Genomic DNA, 20,024 nt, shown 5'->3' on the forward strand with positions numbered 1-20,024 from the left:
ATTTGCATTTTCCAAATAGATTAACATAAAACCTTGCAAAGACAAAAGTAAAACGCCCTGTCAAAACAGCTTTGATGGTTGCAATTTACCAAAACAATAAGATAATATGCTTCAGTAGATATAAAAATTGTAAGCCAGCTGAATTTTCCATACTAAAAAGTGAAGTTTTCGGAGTCCTCAACCTCAAAATACTTGTGTGCATTAAATTTTGCTCATTTTTCTTGTGCAATGATTTTTTATGATCATCGGTGAAACTTCTTGACAAAATTATTCCAAAAAACTATATGTTTGTTGAAAACAAAAACAAACGTTCGTTTAGAAAATTAGGTTCAGAATGCTATAACATTTAAATATGACCCAAATGACAGAATATTCATTTTCATTTTTCCATTGAATTGATTTTTGTGATCTCTGTGTTGATCAATTATCTCTCTAAGTACAAGAGAGGGATTGTCATGTTGGACATCCTTCCTCTCAAAAGCGTCAAAAATAAACTAAGAATACTCGTAATCAACAATCGAGCTTTTGAACAATGAAAAATAGGCTTTCATTTCGCAAGAACTTTTTGACTGAGTAAAATCGAAGCATGTAATAGTTATTTCAGGTCTTGCAAAAATAAAGCTCGGAAGGTCTCACCAAAGCACAGGTCTGCGAAATTTTTGATGAGGATATTTGTCGTGTTTTTTGCCCGAACTGATCCTGCTTCTAGAAATGCGAAGCCAGCCTGCATCAGTAGTATGATGGATCCCATCAAAGCCAAAAACATATCGTCCATATTGGCCATGATTTGGCCAAGAATTTGCTCATAGTTGGCCTCGCCAATACTACTTGCGTTGAAGCGATGGCTTTCCGGGACGAGTCTGGAAATGAATTCCTAGTTGAACCCACACTTCTTTGGAGATTATGGATCAGAATGGGAACTGTTAACACAATAATAGTAAAAATGGCCCGATTCCCTACCTTGTCTGTAAATTGGACGAATTCATGGTTGGCGGTGTTCTGATCAAATGAACTTTCTTACCTCATGCTTGTTTTGTATGGGACCACCTCAGAAATCATTCATGCCTTGGAAACGATGTCAACAGGCCCTGCTAGGCATCGCAGGAGGGCCATCTGAAATTTAGGGCAAGCCTTGAACCCTGGGCCTTGCCATACATGATTTAAACCTATGATTAATTGAATAGTCAAAATGGATCTTGGTCCTTTAATTGAAGATGAAACTCTCCTCTCTCCCTTTTTGTCATCATTTCAGTTCATCTGTATTTTTTGAGAGAATGCATTGATTCCTATTGTCAGCTAATTCAACCTTGAGACAAGCCTGATTCAGCGCGACTTGGTTTGTTTCTTCTTTTGTTAAAAGATATTGCCTTTTACTTGATATTTATTTTCTCTAGACAGTTTGTTTCATGTGCTTAAAAGTCATTTCATTAGACGTAAAATAAGCAAAAATGACAATTCTTGGATGAGAATTACATATTATCTGCAAGGAGTAGTGCAAATGACTCACTACGGTGTTTGGTCCCCAAATATTTCCTCATTTTCTTGATTATCATCTGTCTGGTTTTGGTTTTCCGCTTGTTCGTTTGCCATTTTCTCAAGCAGCATCTGACGTTTCGCCTCGTGATACCACGGGAAATCATATGGAGCCAGGTTCGCCTTGTACCCGTAGTCCACGAAAATCTCCTCGCCAGCTTTGATATCTCGCAGTGCCAATAGTCCCACAACGTTGCCGTAGCGTGGATGTTCAGTGTCCGTAAACACGGCATTGGCACCCCGTTCACGAAAGTCGCATTGGACCTTATGTCCCAAGGTAGGATACCAATGACCTGGTCCATGAAGCTCAGGAGGTATGTTGATTTGTGCCGCCGAAATCGTCGTTCCAATCGAATAAGTGATGCCCTTGCGGCGATCGTCCATGCTCAAGCTTTGGTTCAATTCAAATCGTTGTTTGTAAATGTCCACCTCAATGTCGTTGCGATAGATGTAACCCGAGTAAAAACAGAATTTTTGGTTATGGAGTATATCTTTTTTGGCGAAGAGACCTTGGCCACCATTGGGAACGTTCGATTGCTTTAAAACTACGTTGGATTGTTCATAAGGATCAGGGATTCGGGGCCCCTCACCAAAGCTGATGTTGGTGGGTGGGCTGTAAAAGACATCAGGTCCGGATGGCTCACTGTACTGAACTTCCTTGATCCCAAACTCGTCACAACGTTCAGCCACCACTTCCGCAACTTTGGCTGCTTTCATCACCATGTTCTCAAATTGACCCACATATGCGATGCTCATATCCGGATAGATGAAAGACAAATTATCACCGGTGAGAGACCCGTTCTCATTGAACCGTCCATGAATAAATCCATCTGAGAGAAGGCGGATCCAAGCATTTCCGTGCGGTTTGCCATTCCTAAAGTTGAAAAGACCTGCCACTCCATGACCACGGGAAATGTTACTGCGTTCCAAGATTGTAAAGCCAAACTCTTTGGCAAGGGGATAAATGGCCCGAACGCCAAAAAGCGAACTCATTCCATGAAGAACACCTTCTTTAACACGAGCAGAGAGGATCCGACCCTCGGGATATTGGAATATAACTGTCCGGATGGGGACATTGTCCTTCATAAACCCGTGGATTTCTACCCATCCAGAGTCAAAGAAGGGTTCAGGAATCCCAACCCCATTGACAAACTTGAAGGCAAAGAGACCCTGGAATCGTCCCTTGTTGTCAATCAGACCCTTCAGGACCTTAAATTGCAAACGCTCTTGGCTGCCCATCGCCAAACAATTGTACAAGCCGGAGTCCATCTTTTGGATGTCTTGAAATAGTTTGGGCGCCTGTGGTGATACCGGTAAGGAGGACTCGCGTTGGCGCCATATGTTCTCAAAATCCATTCCACTCAATGGGTTGAACCACTCTTTCAAAAGACCTCTGGTTACGTTTTTTTTGTTCCAAGTTCCCGAGTACGGGCAATCTGGATACTCTGGCCCGTCAAGAAATTGGAACTCCTTGGTGAACTTGTTGAACCTGAAAGGTGTGCCCTTCATAACTGAATACTTCACGACCATTTGGCAATCCTGCTCTGAAGTGGAATCGATGCGCACAAAACGAGCGTCGTCGATGAAATTGCCCCAAGAATTGTGACGTCCCGCAATGACCGTGGTGCTGTTCAAAAAGACCAATGTCTGATCTTGGCCCTTTTCCCATGTCCCCACGTGTTCGCAATTCTCTTCCATCAAGAGTCCGTGGTACGAGAACCAACACCGACCTCGGAACACTCCGTCATTGAGATGTCCCAACAACTTCAACTGCTTGGTTTGGTTCCATCGTCGAAGGTATCCATGAGGGGAACCGTCAACAAACTGTCCAATGACGGTGTGGTTTGAATCGGTTTCAACCTTCAGCAGTCCATAAGGAATACCATCCTTGAATTTGCCTGTGATGTTAACCGGTGCCTGACCCAGGAGGGATCCTCGGGAGAAGCACACGTTGCCATTGATCTGGGAATCGTCATTGGTGGGTTCGAGCTTGAATTTCCCGGACCCTTGGTAGTGTCCATTGATATCAATATCTCCTCGGAATGCATGCGGTCGGAACTTTTGTTTTGGATCACACAACTTCGAAGATAAGATGGGAATGCTTTTTTTGGGATTCACTTCTCCCAGATCCACTGGAGGCGGTCCATGGCATTTGACTGGCTTCATCATTGATTGCCTCTTCCACCAATCCTGGATGTTTTGGATCTGCCGTACATTGATTTCCAAACATTGTTTATCTTCGACATGACACGCTTGTTCGGCCTTGGTAATACCGGCGGCCAGATTTAATATTAAAATAGTCACTCCTATAGATGACCACATGGCTCTTTGAATGGCACACAATTTCAAGCCACATGTGTATGTGTGTGTCTGCGATTTCTGCACATGTACAACGGTTCTACCTGCACTTTACGTTATCATTTTCCCGTCATTTCACTACACGGGGAGAGCCTGCTAAGCCTGACAACCAGGAAAAGCGTTGTGGGGAGGCACTTCATACCGTTTTCGATGCTCGTCTTGCGTGTCCAAGTCCAATCTTGGACGAATTCATGCCTTGAACCTGTCATGTGCTTGTGGTTAAAATCTGATCATAATGTTGCTTGTGGTGAAGTCATCCAGAATTGGAGGGATCGGGGGTTAAGATGGGGACTGATCACCTTGGTGTTAGAAAGAATACGGTACAAGATGGTTGAATATTGAGTCGCAATATTCTGATTCGAAGGGTGCTATGGAAAATGTCGAGCGAAGATTAAAAGTAGTAGGATTGTTCAATTTAGTGATGGGTTACGTTCCTTCAATGGGTTGAAAAAGTGAGCAATAGATTAAGCACTGCACGGAGGTATGAATATCGAAGCTTGTCTGGATCTAGAGCATGTTTGCACGGAGCATTTGGAATATTAAAGTTGTTGTGAATATGTCAAGTTTGGGTCTTGTCTTCTCTGGGTGTGCATAATTGGAATATAAGTCAATTCCAATTCAATTATTTGCCAGATTAACTATATTACTCAATTCACATAAACTCACTACAGATACAGTTGAGTAATAGTGCAAAAAACAATGTCATTTTAAAGACCAATCATACTCTCTGAAAACCAACTTGATTTGATTTTCATTCAGTATACTAATGGTTAAGTTATGAATAAGAGTGCTTTCGCTCCAAGAAGGTATGTCCTGCGTTAAAACGAAATGTTTTTTTTGGCAAGTGTTAGCGATAACTCAATTGTGATAAATTTTACGAGTGCCTCGTGTGTCCACCAGAGAAAGTTCACACATATAAAAATTCTCAGCAATTACTTTCAATACCCATATAGAGTAATTGCTCGAAACAAACGGACCTAATGTTCAACCAAAGTCTATTGTGTCTTGCCAAAGGATCCGAAACAAATATAGTCAAATCTAAAGCACCTCCAATGACAAAAGCAGGAACCGAGGTTTGGCTCCATATTCTCTCTTCAAATCCTTGTCCATTTTGACAAGTGTCCTTCTGACATCTGTTCGTTGTGGCTGACTGAAATTGCCATCATATTCGGACAACAGGAAATGAATGGATTCAAAGATTACTCTGCCCGAGTTCAAGCACATGTGTGTACAGGATATGTCTATATGTGTGTGTGTGTCTTAAGGGGCACTTGCATTCGGTGGCTGACTCGGTTTGACTGACCACTTCACGAGGATGTATGGCTATAATCAATAATCCACGGCATTGTTCCTTAGTAGCGGGATATCAAATCATGTCCATCTTTAGTAACAGAAATGCTCGTCATTCAACTGTAGGTGTGTATTTTTGGGCTCTTTTGAATAAGGATTATGCCGTTGGATTGAGTCCTTAGGATAAAGTTTTTTTAAATAGATTCTACTGAATCAACAGCACTGTCATAAATTCACAAGTTTTACTTTAAAAGACAAGGAACAATATGCATTTTAATATCTTGCTTGGCATTACATAACGTCTCAATCGCCATACCCAATTCCTAGATGAGGTATGGAAGGGAAATATCTGAGGCAAAGATTTTCATATTTAATTTGAAATCATGAAATTTTTTCGGCTCTAACTTTTGACTATTGTAATCAGAAGGAGTATGGTTTATGTTTAAAGCTTATTTAAGGACATTGTATTTGATCAAGATCTAGTTTAGTTATAACAGGTTCTTATCTGGGCTTTGATACTATACTAAAAAGAGTCATTAACGAGAATTATATTACTGTGTTAACCAAAACCTCGACATCAATTATTGAAATACTTTTAAGACAAAATGAAAAACATTTCCCTTTTGCTGGCTGATTTTGCTAGGTTTGAAATTCTTGAAAATGAAATAATACTGGATGCCAAAGGATAATTTTGTTTCACGTAAAGTATTATAAAGTATCTAGTGTGCGCCCCCAAAAATATGGTCGATTTTCTTTTAAACCTCAAAATTGGATCTACCTCTCAAATTTCAATGAGTATTTTCTTCACGTACAATAATTACAAAATCGTGGAGAAAACTGCACCATTTTATGTGTAAATGTGTTGAGCCCTTGAAGACAGTGTCCAGATTTTCAGCGGACAGAGATTGTACTTCAAATCTAGACTTGCCCTTTAGGTTCTGATAGTGTGGTTTGTTTTTCATCCAAAAGTTCGTCACAAACCAGACAGATTAATCGCGAGAATAATGGTAAAATGTCGTAGTTATTATAACTCAATGTTTCCGTACGGCTGACCACTGAGCAACAACAGTTGGTGAGCAGATTCATTCTCGTCAGTACGTTCAATTGCAGTTCTCATCAACTGACTTGTTGGTACTAAGTCCATGGTCTTGTCGTCCAGAACTGCCCCGAATTCTCATGGACCAGAGTGACGACGTCGCTGACGATATAGGTACGTACAGCAACGAAGTCGCCGTCATGTTAGTCTTGGCCAAACACACTCAACCAATATGAAGTGAGAATCTCCAGTTAGGCTTTGTGAAATCTCTGGACTTACAGATTGGCAGTTTCCTCATAGTGATCAGTTTTATTTTGATTCCTACACAAGAGTGCTCTGGAGACGTTTGACATGATTTGGTTCATTTTGGGGCTTATTGCGTGCACTGTGGGATTCGTGACGTCCTATAAGATTGAGGAGGGTGAGAGTTATTCTTTTGACTAAATACCCAAACATTTTTTCATTTGAAATAACGGAATATGAATCAGGTCGGTTTTATGTCATATAATATGATCGGGGCAAGTGCATAGAAAAACAAGGATGGGAAGTGGTGTGGTTACGAAGAATGGCTTTTGAGGTTAAGAACTAAAGCTTACCTTTTTTGGCCTCAAAAACAACTGATAAAGATATGTTAAGTTGTGGAGGCCTTTTGATTTTTTTCAAAATGGAGTTATGAGTTACTTGAGCATACAGAATGAATTAATTAAGCAGACCCTTTGCGGGAAAATATATTACATAGAACAGGGCTAGTCCATTCATTCCGTTTATTTCTATGAATAACTTTGACTCGGTTGTTAGAAAATAGAAAACATATGTATTGTTTATTGCTGATTAAAAAAAAAAAATTTCGATAAATTTATGGCGGTTCAGAAATTATTCCATAAATCAAAAGGCTATTTAGTCTGGGTCAAAATTAATGTCATTTCTTCATAGTCATTCCAAAGACCTTAACACCTTCTCAAAGTTCAAGTGATATAAAGGGGCCTGTACCTACTGAGAGCGACTTATCTCCCCCTTCTGAACTTGGAATAACATCAGCTAACTTTAGAGAAGTAGAAAACTTGCATTGATCAAGGATGCAACGCATCGCGTAAGAAAAAGCAGGAGCAAGAACCCGCGAGCTTCCCTTCAGGAACTGAGATGCCGCACTATCAGGGCCAGGAGAGCTCGAAAGCCTCAAGTCTCTGATGGCCTGCAAAGCATCTTGATCTATGCAATTGCTCATTTTGATTAGCCTCGCCAATGTTGATAAACTCATCATTAGAGCAATGGGCTGTTCCTCTCAAACACATCGAAGAACTTTTCTCCAAGCATGTTAGCCATAATCTACATTGTTTATAGCTTTGCCATGAACCTCATAATGCCATCCAAGGTGTTTTATTTCCCTATTAGGTTTGGATAAGAAAACAAGCCTTAGAATTCAATTTGACATCCTGAACCACTCTTCCACTCTAGATCAGAGCATTTTCCCCTATTATATCATATTTCACCAAAGATCTTCTTCATATGTTGTCGTTTTGGTTCCGTATGGAAAGTACGTGCCTCAATTGCTGAGACGTCCGTGTCCCATTAACTTGAAGAGCCCTTCAAATGAAGCACCACCAAGATTGGAAACACAAAACCATCAGCACAGAACTATTGTAGGTCTAGCATGCTTATTGGAAAGGTACTGAAGGTGTGTTCAAATATTCTTTAAAGAAAGGAGCTGTTGCAAAACAAACAGAAGCTAAAAAAGGTCCATTCAACCTTCAGTTAGTGCAACATTTCGTCTTGAAGACTTTTGCCTCACTTCTCACCGTTTTCAAACCCATTGTGGGTGACCACGTGCCGTCATTGCGGTGCGTTATCCAAAGTAATGAATAGAGGAATAGCTATTTATTCAATAGCTGTTCCTTTCTTTGCATGAAGCTCAAAAACTGAAGAATTGAAGAAAACTGATATGGTCAAGACGAGCGAGCGCTGACCCGAGCTTTTTCTCAAGCAAAAGGCATGGAAAAACGAAAGAAAAGTCAAAGTTGATCTGTGAAAACCTGCCTTTGGTCATTGATGACTAGAACTTTACTAGCCACCTACATTTGAACAGAGAACCATGAAATTCATTTTCTAACGAGGCTTTGGTTATCTTTGCGGTATTAAGAGTTGACAATGCGCCCATGAGAAAAATGTCTTCATAAAAAAAGTATCTCTTTAGGAGATTTAAGGTCCTAGTTCAGAGGGAATCTATAGGGGAAATTTCAAGCAAATCACTTTAAGTGACTGATGCAATAAAAGTGAACAATATCATTAGAACTGGGCGATGATGGGCTTGGGCATCAAGCCTAACTAGCCTCTTCATAATGTTAGTGATATTGTGCTTCACAAACGTCTTCTTGATGGAAAAGCCGTGCTTACTCTTGTTACCTCCATATCTATCCTTGAACCATTAGCGATGTCTGATTACTGTGGCGTTCATATTATCTAAGGTACTTTTGACTTGCTATGAAAATTGATTGCTTGGTTGTAAGGCACTGGGACTAATTGGGTCTCCTTGATCAGTAGGGCTGTAAAAAAAGTAGATGCTTGTTCTTGATCTCTCTTGTCTTAAAAAACTTGTTGGGATGCTTCAGCATTTTCTCTTTTTACTCTACAAATTTTCTGTTTTGGTCAAACAAAAACCCTAAATTACTTGGACAAGGGACTGCTGGATTTATTTCGAATTGGATTTAAGTAAGCATTTTGCCTCAGTTTCCTCATTAAACGTGAAATATGGTGGGCTGCAAATGTCAATCTAAGATCATTTTAAGTCAGATTAGAAAACAACAATCCCTGACAAGATGGTTACTGAACCTAAGGTCAATGAATAGAAATAAATAAAGGTTCAGTAAGGCTGGGATACTAAATATTTTGTTTCAGTAGTTTAGATAGGACTTGATGTCATTTCATGGCAAAAAGTGGAGCTTTGGAATGAAAACTCCAACATGATTTAATGAAATGCAATCAAAAGTTTTCTATAGAAAGATAAAATTTGAATTTGCTTCTTCAAGGAGATAATCAAATTGATATCAATTTTTTTCTCAATAAAAACTCGTTCTAAAATTTGGCAAACGCAAACCCAGGGAACGTTTGACCTCAGTTGGACCCGATAGAGGCACGACATGGTTCCCCAGAGGGCGTGGGTTCGAATCCCGCCTTCGGAGAAAAAATAATCCACCCCTCCTTCAATTCCTGCAACATATGCTCACAATTTACCCTCAGCACACCCCTCGATTCCACAATATGCCCACCATTTTTCGCACCTCTAAAAAAGCCACACGGCTTAAATATTTTTAAATACAAATACAAAGTAGCTATGAGACAAATCTGTAAGTGACTGTGTCACCTTTGCCCATGCTACCTGTTTTTACTAAAACTCTAATTTCGACCTCATTTATGATTGGAGACTCCAAAAATGTTAAATAAATTTTCATAGATTGATGTCAACCATTTGACCTCGAAAAATAATGTTAAAAAAGCTGGTTGGTACAGTTTTCTTTTTTTGCTTGTACTTTCAATGTTCCTTTGAAAGCGTTTCAACAATAACAGTTTTGGATAAAAGGATGAAATCTTTCTTCAACATTTATAATCGTTCATAAAATATTCTACCATTTTTACAGTTAGATATTTATAGTCAAAAATTTGCAGTCAAATTTGATGAAAATGCAATCTTTGACAACGTGCTATCTCATCGTTTGCTCTATTGATTTGGAAAAAATGTAGTTCTATCGCAACTAAGGTTACTCCTAACATCTATTGTTAAAGTTAAAGAAATATTACCTCTTTTTAGGTTTTAAGTGGAGTAATATACTAATTTGAGGTATTTTCGGATATGGCATTTTACAAGACATGTTCCTTATGCTTAAATGACAACGAACGAAAATCGTCACTACAAGTATTGGCATTTGCACAAAAACACGATATCAGTGTTGTGGGTATCACCATGTTCACTAGATAAAGAAATGACACTTCAACCAAGCCATTTGAGGCACTGTTTTCAACACATTTTGGTAGTTTGTTGTCATTGTGTGGGGCTGATCCATTTCTTTTGTGTAGATCAGTTGCAACCAAAGCAGTCATGCAAGTCATCAACACATTGGTAACCTGAATTTCTGGAATCCTATTTTGTGAATCACGTGACTAAATGTGTGCAAAGTCAATCCGCATCATACATGCAGTGAGACCTTGCAGTAACCAAAAATAGTCTGAAAGAAATGCTTGTACATGGACGTGTAATTTTTGCTCAGATCTGCTTTTAGGGAGCCATTTTTGGGCGAATTTTCAGGAGCTGGATGTACGTAACTCCAAAGTAGTCTTCCAACACTACAGTTTTCCAGCCATTTTCTTGGTTATAATATATATTGTAATATAATCATTGCCGTATTTTCTAGGAATCAAATGAATATTTTCAAAGATTAAACATACATAAACTATGTCTACCGAATTTGCAGAATCTACTTAATTTGGGGTTGATGGTCAATAACCCCAATCTAAAGCAATCTCAATTTAAGCCACCAAGACGTTAGAATGACAGGGAAAAATAATTCCAAAAATATCCGCCAGAGGGCAAAGGGGGAAAATATTTTGCTTCATTGATACTGACAATACAGTAGGGGACAAATGTAGCCTCAAAGAAAGTGCTATGTATTAAAAATAAAGAGTAATTTCGAATATGCGCCAAGAATGGAAATAATACAATGCCAATTTTGACTTTTTGAGAAGTCGGTTCTTCCCCCTACATGTTATCACACCCCACAATATTTCTCTTGCAGTTGCCCACTATAGCTAGCAATGTTCGAGTAAAATTGTAATGCAATGGAAGGAAAAGGTGGTGGTTGAGAGGCAGTTTCATTTACGAAGGTCAAATGACATTTTTTTGCGGACTTCCTTACCGCTGCTGGGATTGGGATCACACCAGTTCAAGACGAGAAAATTATTCATTTTACTTAACTTTTACTTATATATATTATTTGATCGACCAACGAATTAGTGTTGGCTGATCTGGCTAACCCTTGAATATAAGGTTGATCAGGAATTTTAGTCAAACACTTGTCCAAGTCTGATTTAAATCCTGCTACTGGATCAACGCCTACATAAGCCCTACGAATATTTGAAGGCAGCAAATTGAACAATGAAGGAGCCCGAGAAAGAAGAGAAGTGGACTTCACTGTTTTAACTAGCCTGGATTCAAGAGGGCTTGAAGTTGCTCTCAAAACGCACATTAAGCCACTACGGTCACTAGAATTGACCCTAAATCCTGGGTTGGGACAAAGCTCAAATGCTTTTGAAGACGTGCAATATCAGATACCTTCCGTACCTTCTCTGAACACTGTACAGCTCCAACTTTTTAGTCTCTCCCGATACTAGAGCTCTCTCATACGTTATATGTTCCTGGTAAAACATCTTTGGACTATCTCGACCTTTTACAAACCTGTGGAACTCATTGGAACCCAAATGGGTGAAGAATATTCAAGATGTGGTTGAACAATCGACATATAGAGCGTTAGCATCGTGACACTATCTCTGGACTTCAACGTACGATATATCCAACCATCCATGTATAAGGCTATGCCCACCTTCAACTGGATAGGCTCATCAAACTTTCCATTATTTTTGAGGGCTGCACCTAGATCCTTCATGGATGAGACCTACAGAATGCCTTACCTTCATCATCTAATAGTGGAGTGTCTAATGGCGTCGACCCAAAGGTCATTGAGCGGAATTTCATTCCATTCAGTGCCATGTTACTCGCAGCAGCTGTCCGGTAGACAGGAAGTCCTCCAGCTACAGCTTAAAACTGGCCATGTTCTCCCTATAATTTCGAATGTTTATGGCAAAGGAATTTGCCTGGCATGGAGAGCGTGACCATGATTTTTCAATTTCTGTTCGGGAGGTTGAGTTCAATGGTTTCTAAAATTTCTGTTATACTATTAGGGTACATTTGGCGGCGTCAAATACGTCCAGTGTAACGTAGTCCATGCGCCATCGTATTCTATTAACTGGCTGGGGAAGATTGGAATGTCTTGGTTGGCATGGACAGTTGGACCCCTGGTAGTCCAGACTTTACTCCTTATAACTATTTTGTCTGGGGTTATGTTCAATTTGATACAAATGACCGTGCCTATTTAACAATAACTTCCTTGACTGTATCCATCAAAGAGATTGGTGCCAATATAACAAAAAATATCACCCTACTCTCCTCATTCCGGTCTTGCGTACAACTCGTCATTGATGTAAACATGGGGTTACATCTATTGGTTAGGTAATACTGATACTCCCTGCGACTTTTAACACTTCTGAACAAAAAGTGAGAGCCTGACAATGTCTGGCATGATATTTTTGGGAACACTCCAATTTGGATTCCTAGCCTTCTGAATGGAGTAAAAAACACTTTCTTTTAAAGTTTCAATCAATCAATTTGCAGTGGTGAATTTTGGTAGATTTTTTTTTGCTTTGATCACGAATTGTTTGGAAGGAGGACGAAAATCACATCGACTAACAACAATAAACCATTCCCCAAGTCTTCTTCCTAAACACTTATAGAGCCAATCTACCTCTTGAGGACAACTCGGCTGTGACATATTTATCGATGTTTTCAAGTTGGCGTCATCAATTTCGATAGCTATCGCCATCTACCGGCCAAGGGCTGCTTCTTTCAAATGTATATGTTTGTCAAAGCTCAATGTAGTTCAATTTTGGCTGAAATTGGTTTTGATCTTCTTCCAGCGTGATTCAGGAATGGTTAACATAACACATATCCTATTTGTTTCATCATTAGACCTTCATAAAAGATAAGTTCATAAAAGTAGGGATTTTTTCTTGCATTTATGTGCTGATTTGATTATGGGATTCCACAGTGACCGTGGGCCTGGAGAAAATATGGAGAGCAGAAGTGTTGCGTTTGTTGGGCTTGGTTACCCTCTTGCACTCCTTGATAAACTTATCTTTTGGGACATGGAGCCTGTTGGGACTGGAGAGGAAAACTTTTTGAAATTGGGCTAGACGACGTTTGAGCATTGCACTGCCTCCAGATTGGGTAATCAATTGGGAAGAAAGAGTCGATAAGGCACCCTCTGCGCGGGCATGCATCTGATTAGAAGGTAACGCATTGCTTGAACGTCTTCTAGCGAGGTTTTTTAAAGCTTTCCTCTCTAGGCCTTCATGCTTGGGATCTCAAGATTGAAAGTGTAATTCTCAGCTTGATTGTTAGATGGCAGAGCAAAGACACAAAACAAATGCACCCTATGTCGGTGAAGATAATGTGATTTCTATTTCTCTTAAACAAGTACTCATTGTTTGTTCTGGATTGAGAATCCATCTTGAAGGTTGTTTGCGTTCTAGGCGAGAGTGTCTGGATGAACATAGATTCCAGAACACAGGCATTTATTGATGTTATCTCGCTATTAGAAGTTGCACTTGCTATTAGTCATGTGAAGTCAAGGAATACGTAAAATGTAGTGCGGCGCCATGGTTTTTGTGCTTTACGGGGAGGGAATACATCACAGACAACCTGTACTGGGCAAGGGTTGAATTTATCATATGTTTAGAATTTCCAGCTCGTTGAAGCAATGAGTAGTCTGGTATTGAGCCAAGATATTAGTGCAGTAACAGAAGTTAACCAAAAATGATTTTTTTAAAGTTTTGTTGCACAACTCACTAGAAAGTTGAAAATTTAATTGGATCGCTCACCGAGTTGTCTGATATTTATCTAAATGCTTCTTCACAAAATGCCCAAATCAGGGTGCCGCACCACATTTGTCCTTTCCTTTCCATACTCTGCATCGCTAACTGGGTGTGAATGCATCAAAACAGGAACCATTAGATACATCAATACATAAAATTGTTGCCATTTCTTGATTGTCCTTTCAGATTATTCATTTTTCATATTTCATGTAAACAACGTTAGATCAGATTTTTCTTGCATTTGTTGCAAGAAAAATCCAATCTAACGTAGCTTATGTGAAGTGTGAAATAGAAAATGGAAAACTTGACGAACATATCCAAAAATGTGCAAGGCATTTCAACATGCGAATGGACATATAAAACTTTCAAATCCAGGGATTCGTCTACAATGAAAGCTCTTTATAAATCGATAGTTCAGCCGCACCTGAAGTATGCATCCCCCATTTAGGCCACACTGACCGCAAAAGGGCTGAATAAAATCGAGAAGGTGCAACGGAGCTTCACAAGAAACATCGCTGGGACGAGCCACCTAAGTTATTGGGAAAGACTGCAAATCCTTGTGTTATACAGCATTCAACGAAGATACGAACGATATATTTTTCTTTCTTTATTAAATGCCTTTGCCCCAATGCAGGGATTGAACACTCCTAGAGTTACAGAAGAGGCAGTACATGTACCACCAGACATGTGGCTAGTTCGTCGGACAGCAAACTCTTAAAGAGCCTTAAGGCCTCTTTTGTTTTGAATAGAGCTCCTGATCTGTACAGCATTTTGCCTATACCTCAACGACGAATCCATTTATTAGATGAAACCTTGTTAAGTTTTAAACGATAACCGACCAGCCGTATATTCAGCGGTGCCTGAAAGCGGAGGGTTCAAATTCGTTTCCACACCAAATATTTTACAATGATTTGACTTGCTGGGGAATCATTTCCAAGCATCTGTTAAGAACCCGTAAACCTTCAAAAAAAGAAAAAAAATGGAAAGATGTTTTGGTGTTGACCACGATATTTTGTATGGTCCTTCTACACTTAAAAGCAGAAGAGTACTTTTAAAATACTAACTGTAATTTTGTGATAATTTCAACACCTTTGACAAAAACGGATGCCTATCCCGTTTAACACAGGTAAAAAAAAATGTAAGCAGAATTAGAGAAAACTTTTGTCTTACCCTGAAATTCTTCTTAGAAGACAAAGTGTTTATTTGGTCAAGGGTTTGTCTGCGTTTGTGATTGTGAGATCCAAAATTGGGCCGAAGTTGTCTACGTTGGTCTTTCTTCGTTGACTGTGGCCTCCTTCTGAGCCTCTTTGCTTCGAATTTCTCTGTCTCACAAGCGGGATTTTCGCCGCTTCCCCACCAACGTGCTTCAATGGACCCTTTCAGGAATGTTACATGGACGAGGAACAGATTCTAGTAGTTATTGCGTCAATGTAGAGCGGAAACTATCCTCCTATCATTCATCTACTTATACCATAATTGAAAGAGTACCAAAGTGCTAATGTAGTTTCCTCTGAATCTGAAATGATATTTTTAAAGCTTTTTTTGTCTTGATTAGTGAGCGGATTAAGAAAGCGATAAAGGAAACCCTTGATGAAGATTTCCATCTTTAATCGAGACCGTTTTAAGTGTTTTCGGGAACAGCTTGAGTTATTTGGGAGCTAAGTGGGATTCTATTCTGTTTTGCCATCATATGCCATCTACTTACGTTTTGTGGATGAGTTGGGGTTAGATTTCCCGTTGTCGTTGGCACAAGAGTGGATGAAACCTGTCTAACTGTAATAAGAATTTGTTGTCAAGACAAGAATCAGAATCAATCTGGTCATTATCATCGCCAAATATTAAATTGTTCATCATCAATTTCAGACATTGCATATGAAGAGTCTTACGGCAAATCATGTTTCCGCCCTTATAAGAAAATTGGCTCCCAATGCCTCTTCTTCAGTCGGCCAATGGCTGCTTGGGGCATCTCGGAAACGTGGGAAGAGGCCTATCTGAATTATTACGATGCCACGGCCATGTGTCGGAATCACGGTGGTGATCTGGCAGAGCGAGTGGAGGATTTCCATGCTGCCAAACGCCATTGTCGACGTTTGAGAGGGCGTTGTGCACCCAGTTTCTTACACAGGGATAACAAGTGTTTCCAATGGTCGCCACTAGATGGCAGTGAGGTAGAGATCCCGTGTCGGAAGTGGGAAATTCAAATGCGTTATATTTGTGAAATGAAAGATTTTGAAGACGACAAATAAACAACTGATAATTCAATTCCCTCAGGATGTCAATTAACATACTACCATGACGATGTCACCCTTTTTGAGAGGTCACTGCCTCATTTTTAATGCAATGAAGGGGATTCAAAACTTGAAACTATCGGCAATATAGCTGATGCAAATATTTTCTAAGCGTTTAGAAATTTCATTTTAACAGCAGTAACAATAATTGAACACCAATTTTCACAAATATGTTTTCTGACTTAGAAGCACTTCTTATATTTACAAGTGAGTGAAAATGCTAGATGTAATGGTGGTGGAACATTTTCTTTTGGAATTAAATCAACTAGAACTTTAATTCTGACTTTGTACAAAGAGTATTAAAGCCCAATAGTACAATTGACCTTGCAGTTTTTCAAATTTCAATTTCAATTTTTTGAGCAGTTCTACTAATGCATGTTGTAGTGGTCAACAAAGATCCTTGAATGAGAGAGGTCCCCAGTTCAATTCTCCGCCCCGATATCTCTCAAGGAAACTTAAACATGCTAACTTCACCCTTTACACATTTTTCCCCAAGTGTTTTAGTGCTTAATAAGCCCTTCGTATTTTTTCGAACAGTTCAAAGAAGAGGTCATAACGCGATACTTATTAAATAGTTCAAGTACATGATCTGTGATGCAACAACCCCCTAATAGCCCCCTATAATAGTACCTAATAACCACGTCTGGGCTTTGTTTTAGATTGATTTTAATTTTTGAGGTTTTTGCAATCCAAACAAGTTTGTCTGGAAATATTCAAATTTTAAGAGATATGCCTCGTCAAAACCTACCCAGGATGTAAATGATTTAATAGGCTTTCGGACTTTTCAAAGGGTTTGTAGTACTAAGGCCATACTAAGCTAATTCTCTGTTCCTTGATCTGTATATTTGTAACTGCTTGTTAGCGTCTTGAAGTAACAAACAACACGGAGACCATATGGCTGATTCGGCCGGGAAAACATTACAATAAAATTGATCTAAGTGACCCTGATAAGAGGTGGAGTGCCAGAAAGTGTTTCGCAAATTCTTTCTCGCTAAATTGCTTGTAAATGGTGTAATTTTTACACTTTTGTGTCAAGGGAATAGATGTACAGGGTGGGCGAACAAAATTGTCCGGTCCTTTAAGTTGAATCGCCCGGTAAAACCAATTAATAAAGATCCACAGATCTAGTGTCATCTGATTGGGTAATGACAGGCGATTATTTTTGTTTTTGTCCCTTAAAGTGAACAATGTCTGAGCAATCATTGAAAAGGCAGCGAGTCCCTGATTTACTTTATGCCCAAGTTCCTCAAAAAAGGCATTGCAAAAACTGTTGGAGTTCATGTCAGAACCATAAGGCGTTTTCAGCAGGCCAAAAATGCTTGGGGATCCACAGAAAGAGCCATAGGAAGTGGTGGATTCAACAAAAAGTGGGACGAAAACGAAGACCATATCAGCAAGGACCCCATCATAACATCAATGGACATGGTGGCATTCTGGGTAAATAACATCTGGCCCCCCCTCATCACCAAATCTCAATTCTCTTGATCATTTCTGGTGGGGCGCAATTGAGACCGAGGTGAATGCCACTCCTTATCCAAATAGGAACTCCCTTAAGGTTACGACCATTGAAGCCTGGGATGAACACCCAGAGGATTCCATAACGAAAGCTATCCCAGATTGTGGCCCCGTACTGAGGCCATCATTACGGCCAGTGATGGACACCGTGAATGATAGTAATGACCAAATTACTCGCATAAAGAAACTGTATTTTTGTCACTTTTTTATCATCTAATTAGTTGAGCAATTGCGTTAATCCAAATTTCGTTAAAGTCAAACCGGACCTTTTTGCTCGCTCACCCTGTATTCAATAGTTGTTTTTTTGGCGCAAAAGCAGGCCATAACTTATTTGATAAATAAGAGGCATAACAAAAAGAGAACAGTAGCCCAATTACTTTGGTTTCCCTTCGTACGCTATTTAGAAGCAGCCTTGAAGTCTGTCCAAACTTTGACATGTTCCCAATTTCTGTCTCGCAATGCCAAACCTACTGAAGCTCTCAGTTCCAGCTCTGAATGAGAAAAATGAACAACATTACAACTACCTTCCTCTTCACAACTCTCGCCTGTACCCTAATCAGATCTACAACATCAAAGTCGCAAATTTGTACATATCGCCGTAATCATGCTTTTCAACTAAAGTCAGTCTTCTTTCATGGTGTTGAGCAATGCACAATGAACATAATATTGATCCAACAAAGAGCGACGCGCCTTCCTTAACGGCATTATCGATCTAATAACCGGAAGCATCTCAGTTCTAATGGAAGATTGAAAGGAGATGCCAGGCCAAACAGGATGTTCGACTCAAGGAATTCCTACGAGCTAATCTCGGATGTGACAACATGGTCGGAGGCCACAGAGACCACGGAGGCTCATTCTGGAGCTTACAAGGCCAAGAAACTTCGTGAAGAGATAGAGCCGTTGCTTTTGATAGCTCAAAAAACAACTCCGTTTCTCACAGGTATTTATATAGATTACTTGGGTTTATGCCTAAATGCGATTAATAAAAGAGGTTAATTGTAGATGACGAAGAGAGATTGTTTCATAAGAGAGTGCTTCATTTTGTGGACACATTAAGAATCTTGGAAAGTCCCAAAGACCTTTTGCACGTTGTTACGGTCTCCACGGATCTCAAGAATGTGGTCACAGCCTCTTATCTTGGCAAAGGTACGTAAAAGCTGTTGAACATGAATAGAACCAGCGAATAGGCCAAGAATACAATATTTTTCGCATTTGATTAAGATGTAATCATATGGGTAAATCAATTTTGATGGGAATCTTGAATTCTCATGTTTTAGTCCATTTCTATTACTTAAGCACACTTTTTCAAATTTTGGGCCTTTTTTTGCTATTAAAAAGCCATTTTCCACTTTGAAACAGAAATGCGATAATTAACTTGTTCTTGAGCAATGCCCACTTGTGAAAGAATTTTGCGTATTTTTAATCGATGGTAATACCTTCAGCCACCAAAGAATATGCCCTCGAGGTCCTTCAAAAGATGTTGGAACATTTCGATACCAAGATTCAATGCATTGGATCGCACAGCAAGCTCTTGAAGGACATCAGTATGCGTGTCAAGATCCTAAGACGACTTCGGGACTTCCTCGAAGACATATTTGGCTTGGACGATGAAGGACATCGTTTCGTGAATGCCTATGAATTGGCCAAGGTTCGCATGGATCTCCGGAAGTGGGAAGACCTCATTTCAGATTGCTACATTGTCTTGCGAGCGTTAAGAGGACCGGTTGAGATGCTGGGAGCGATTTTCAAGGAGTTGGAACACAAGACCAATATCAAGATTGCCATCGTGGACCTGGCCATTATCATGGATAACTTTCAGATGCCATCGGGATGGTAAGCTTGAAACTTGAATGAATTTGAGAAGATCATACAGTTGATATGGTTTTTTTTGCTCTCTATGTAAGGCAAAGAAGCCAATTGTTCCAATTGGCTGTTGACATGCTCATCGAGAGGAGTAAAGAGTTCATTGAAATCGAGAGAGTTTTCGAGTCCACTTGTCCGTCAGCAGGAGAGACAATCAAAAAAGTTATAAGGGTATGCATTTGCTTCAAGAGCACTTATGAGTTCTTACGGCGAAGGAATAAAAGGCTCCTAAATATGGAGGACAATGAGATAGTCCTGGAAAAGTTGTTTGGACCCCTCTCGGCGTTCATTTCAAGATGCGAGGATCTGTTGCAAATATGTTACACCAATCAGCAATTTATGAGGTAACATTTGAAATATTAGACTTTCATGACGTCATTTCATCCTTCGAAATCGTTCCAGTTCTTTTAACTCCTCAAGGCCAGAAGCCGAGAGTCAGAATGAGA

At 39.7% G+C, this 20,024-nt stretch overlaps 3 protein-coding genes across 4 annotated transcripts in view; 1 reads left to right on the forward strand and 2 right to left on the reverse strand.

Moving 5' to 3' along the window:
• LOC131883632 (putative ammonium transporter 1) overlaps positions 1-853 on the reverse strand; it is a 3,044-nt gene extending 2,191 nt beyond the window's left edge. Inside the window, exon 1 of the mRNA XM_059231143.1 lies at positions 637-853. Within this exon, the coding sequence (XP_059087126.1) occupies positions 637-784 (148 nt within the window). The 5' untranslated portion in view covers positions 785-853. The remainder of the gene's footprint in view (positions 1-636) is intronic.
• Positions 854-1,363: 510 nt separating this feature from the next.
• On the reverse strand, positions 1,364-4,014 carry LOC131884018 (uncharacterized). Its single transcript, XM_059231646.1, has one exon. It carries the CDS (start codon positions 3,853-3,855, stop codon positions 1,507-1,509), a length of 2,349 nt encoding a protein of 782 aa, XP_059087629.1. The 5' UTR covers positions 3,856-4,014; the 3' UTR covers positions 1,364-1,506.
• A 2,250-nt stretch (positions 4,015-6,264) lies between these two features.
• On the forward strand, positions 6,265-16,196 carry LOC131883590 (uncharacterized). Of its 2 annotated transcripts, none has more exons than XM_059231093.1 (2): positions 6,265-6,391; positions 15,776-16,196. In XM_059231093.1, the coding sequence occupies exons 1-2, from the start codon at positions 6,358-6,360 to the stop codon at positions 16,156-16,158; spliced, it is 417 nt and encodes a 138-aa protein (XP_059087076.1). In that variant the 5' UTR covers positions 6,265-6,357; the 3' UTR covers positions 16,159-16,196. The 2 variants fall into 2 exon arrangements, with proteins under 2 accessions (XP_059087076.1, XP_059087075.1); XM_059231092.1 differs by lacking the exon at positions 6,265-6,391 and adding an exon at positions 6,427-6,638.
• The last annotated feature ends 3,828 nt before the right edge of the window (positions 16,197-20,024 follow it).

The sequence above is a fragment of the Tigriopus californicus genome, chromosome 7 (genome assembly GCF_007210705.1).
Source record: "Tigriopus californicus strain San Diego chromosome 7, Tcal_SD_v2.1, whole genome shotgun sequence".
In the NCBI taxonomy this organism is placed as follows: Eukaryota; Metazoa; Arthropoda; class Copepoda; order Harpacticoida; family Harpacticidae; genus Tigriopus; species Tigriopus californicus.

Coding starts and splice junctions, on each gene's coding strand:
- LOC131884018 (XM_059231646.1), bottom strand. CDS start 3,855: ATGTGGTCATCTATAGGAGTGACTATTTTAATATTAAATCTGGCCGCC.
- LOC131883590 (XM_059231092.1), top strand. CDS start 6,569: ATGATTTGGTTCATTTTGGGGCTTATTGCGTGCACTGTGGGATTCGTG. Junction 6,639..15,775: donor GTCCTATAAGATTGAGGAGG/GTGAGAGTTATT, acceptor CATCAATTTCAG/ACATTGCATATGAAGAGTCT.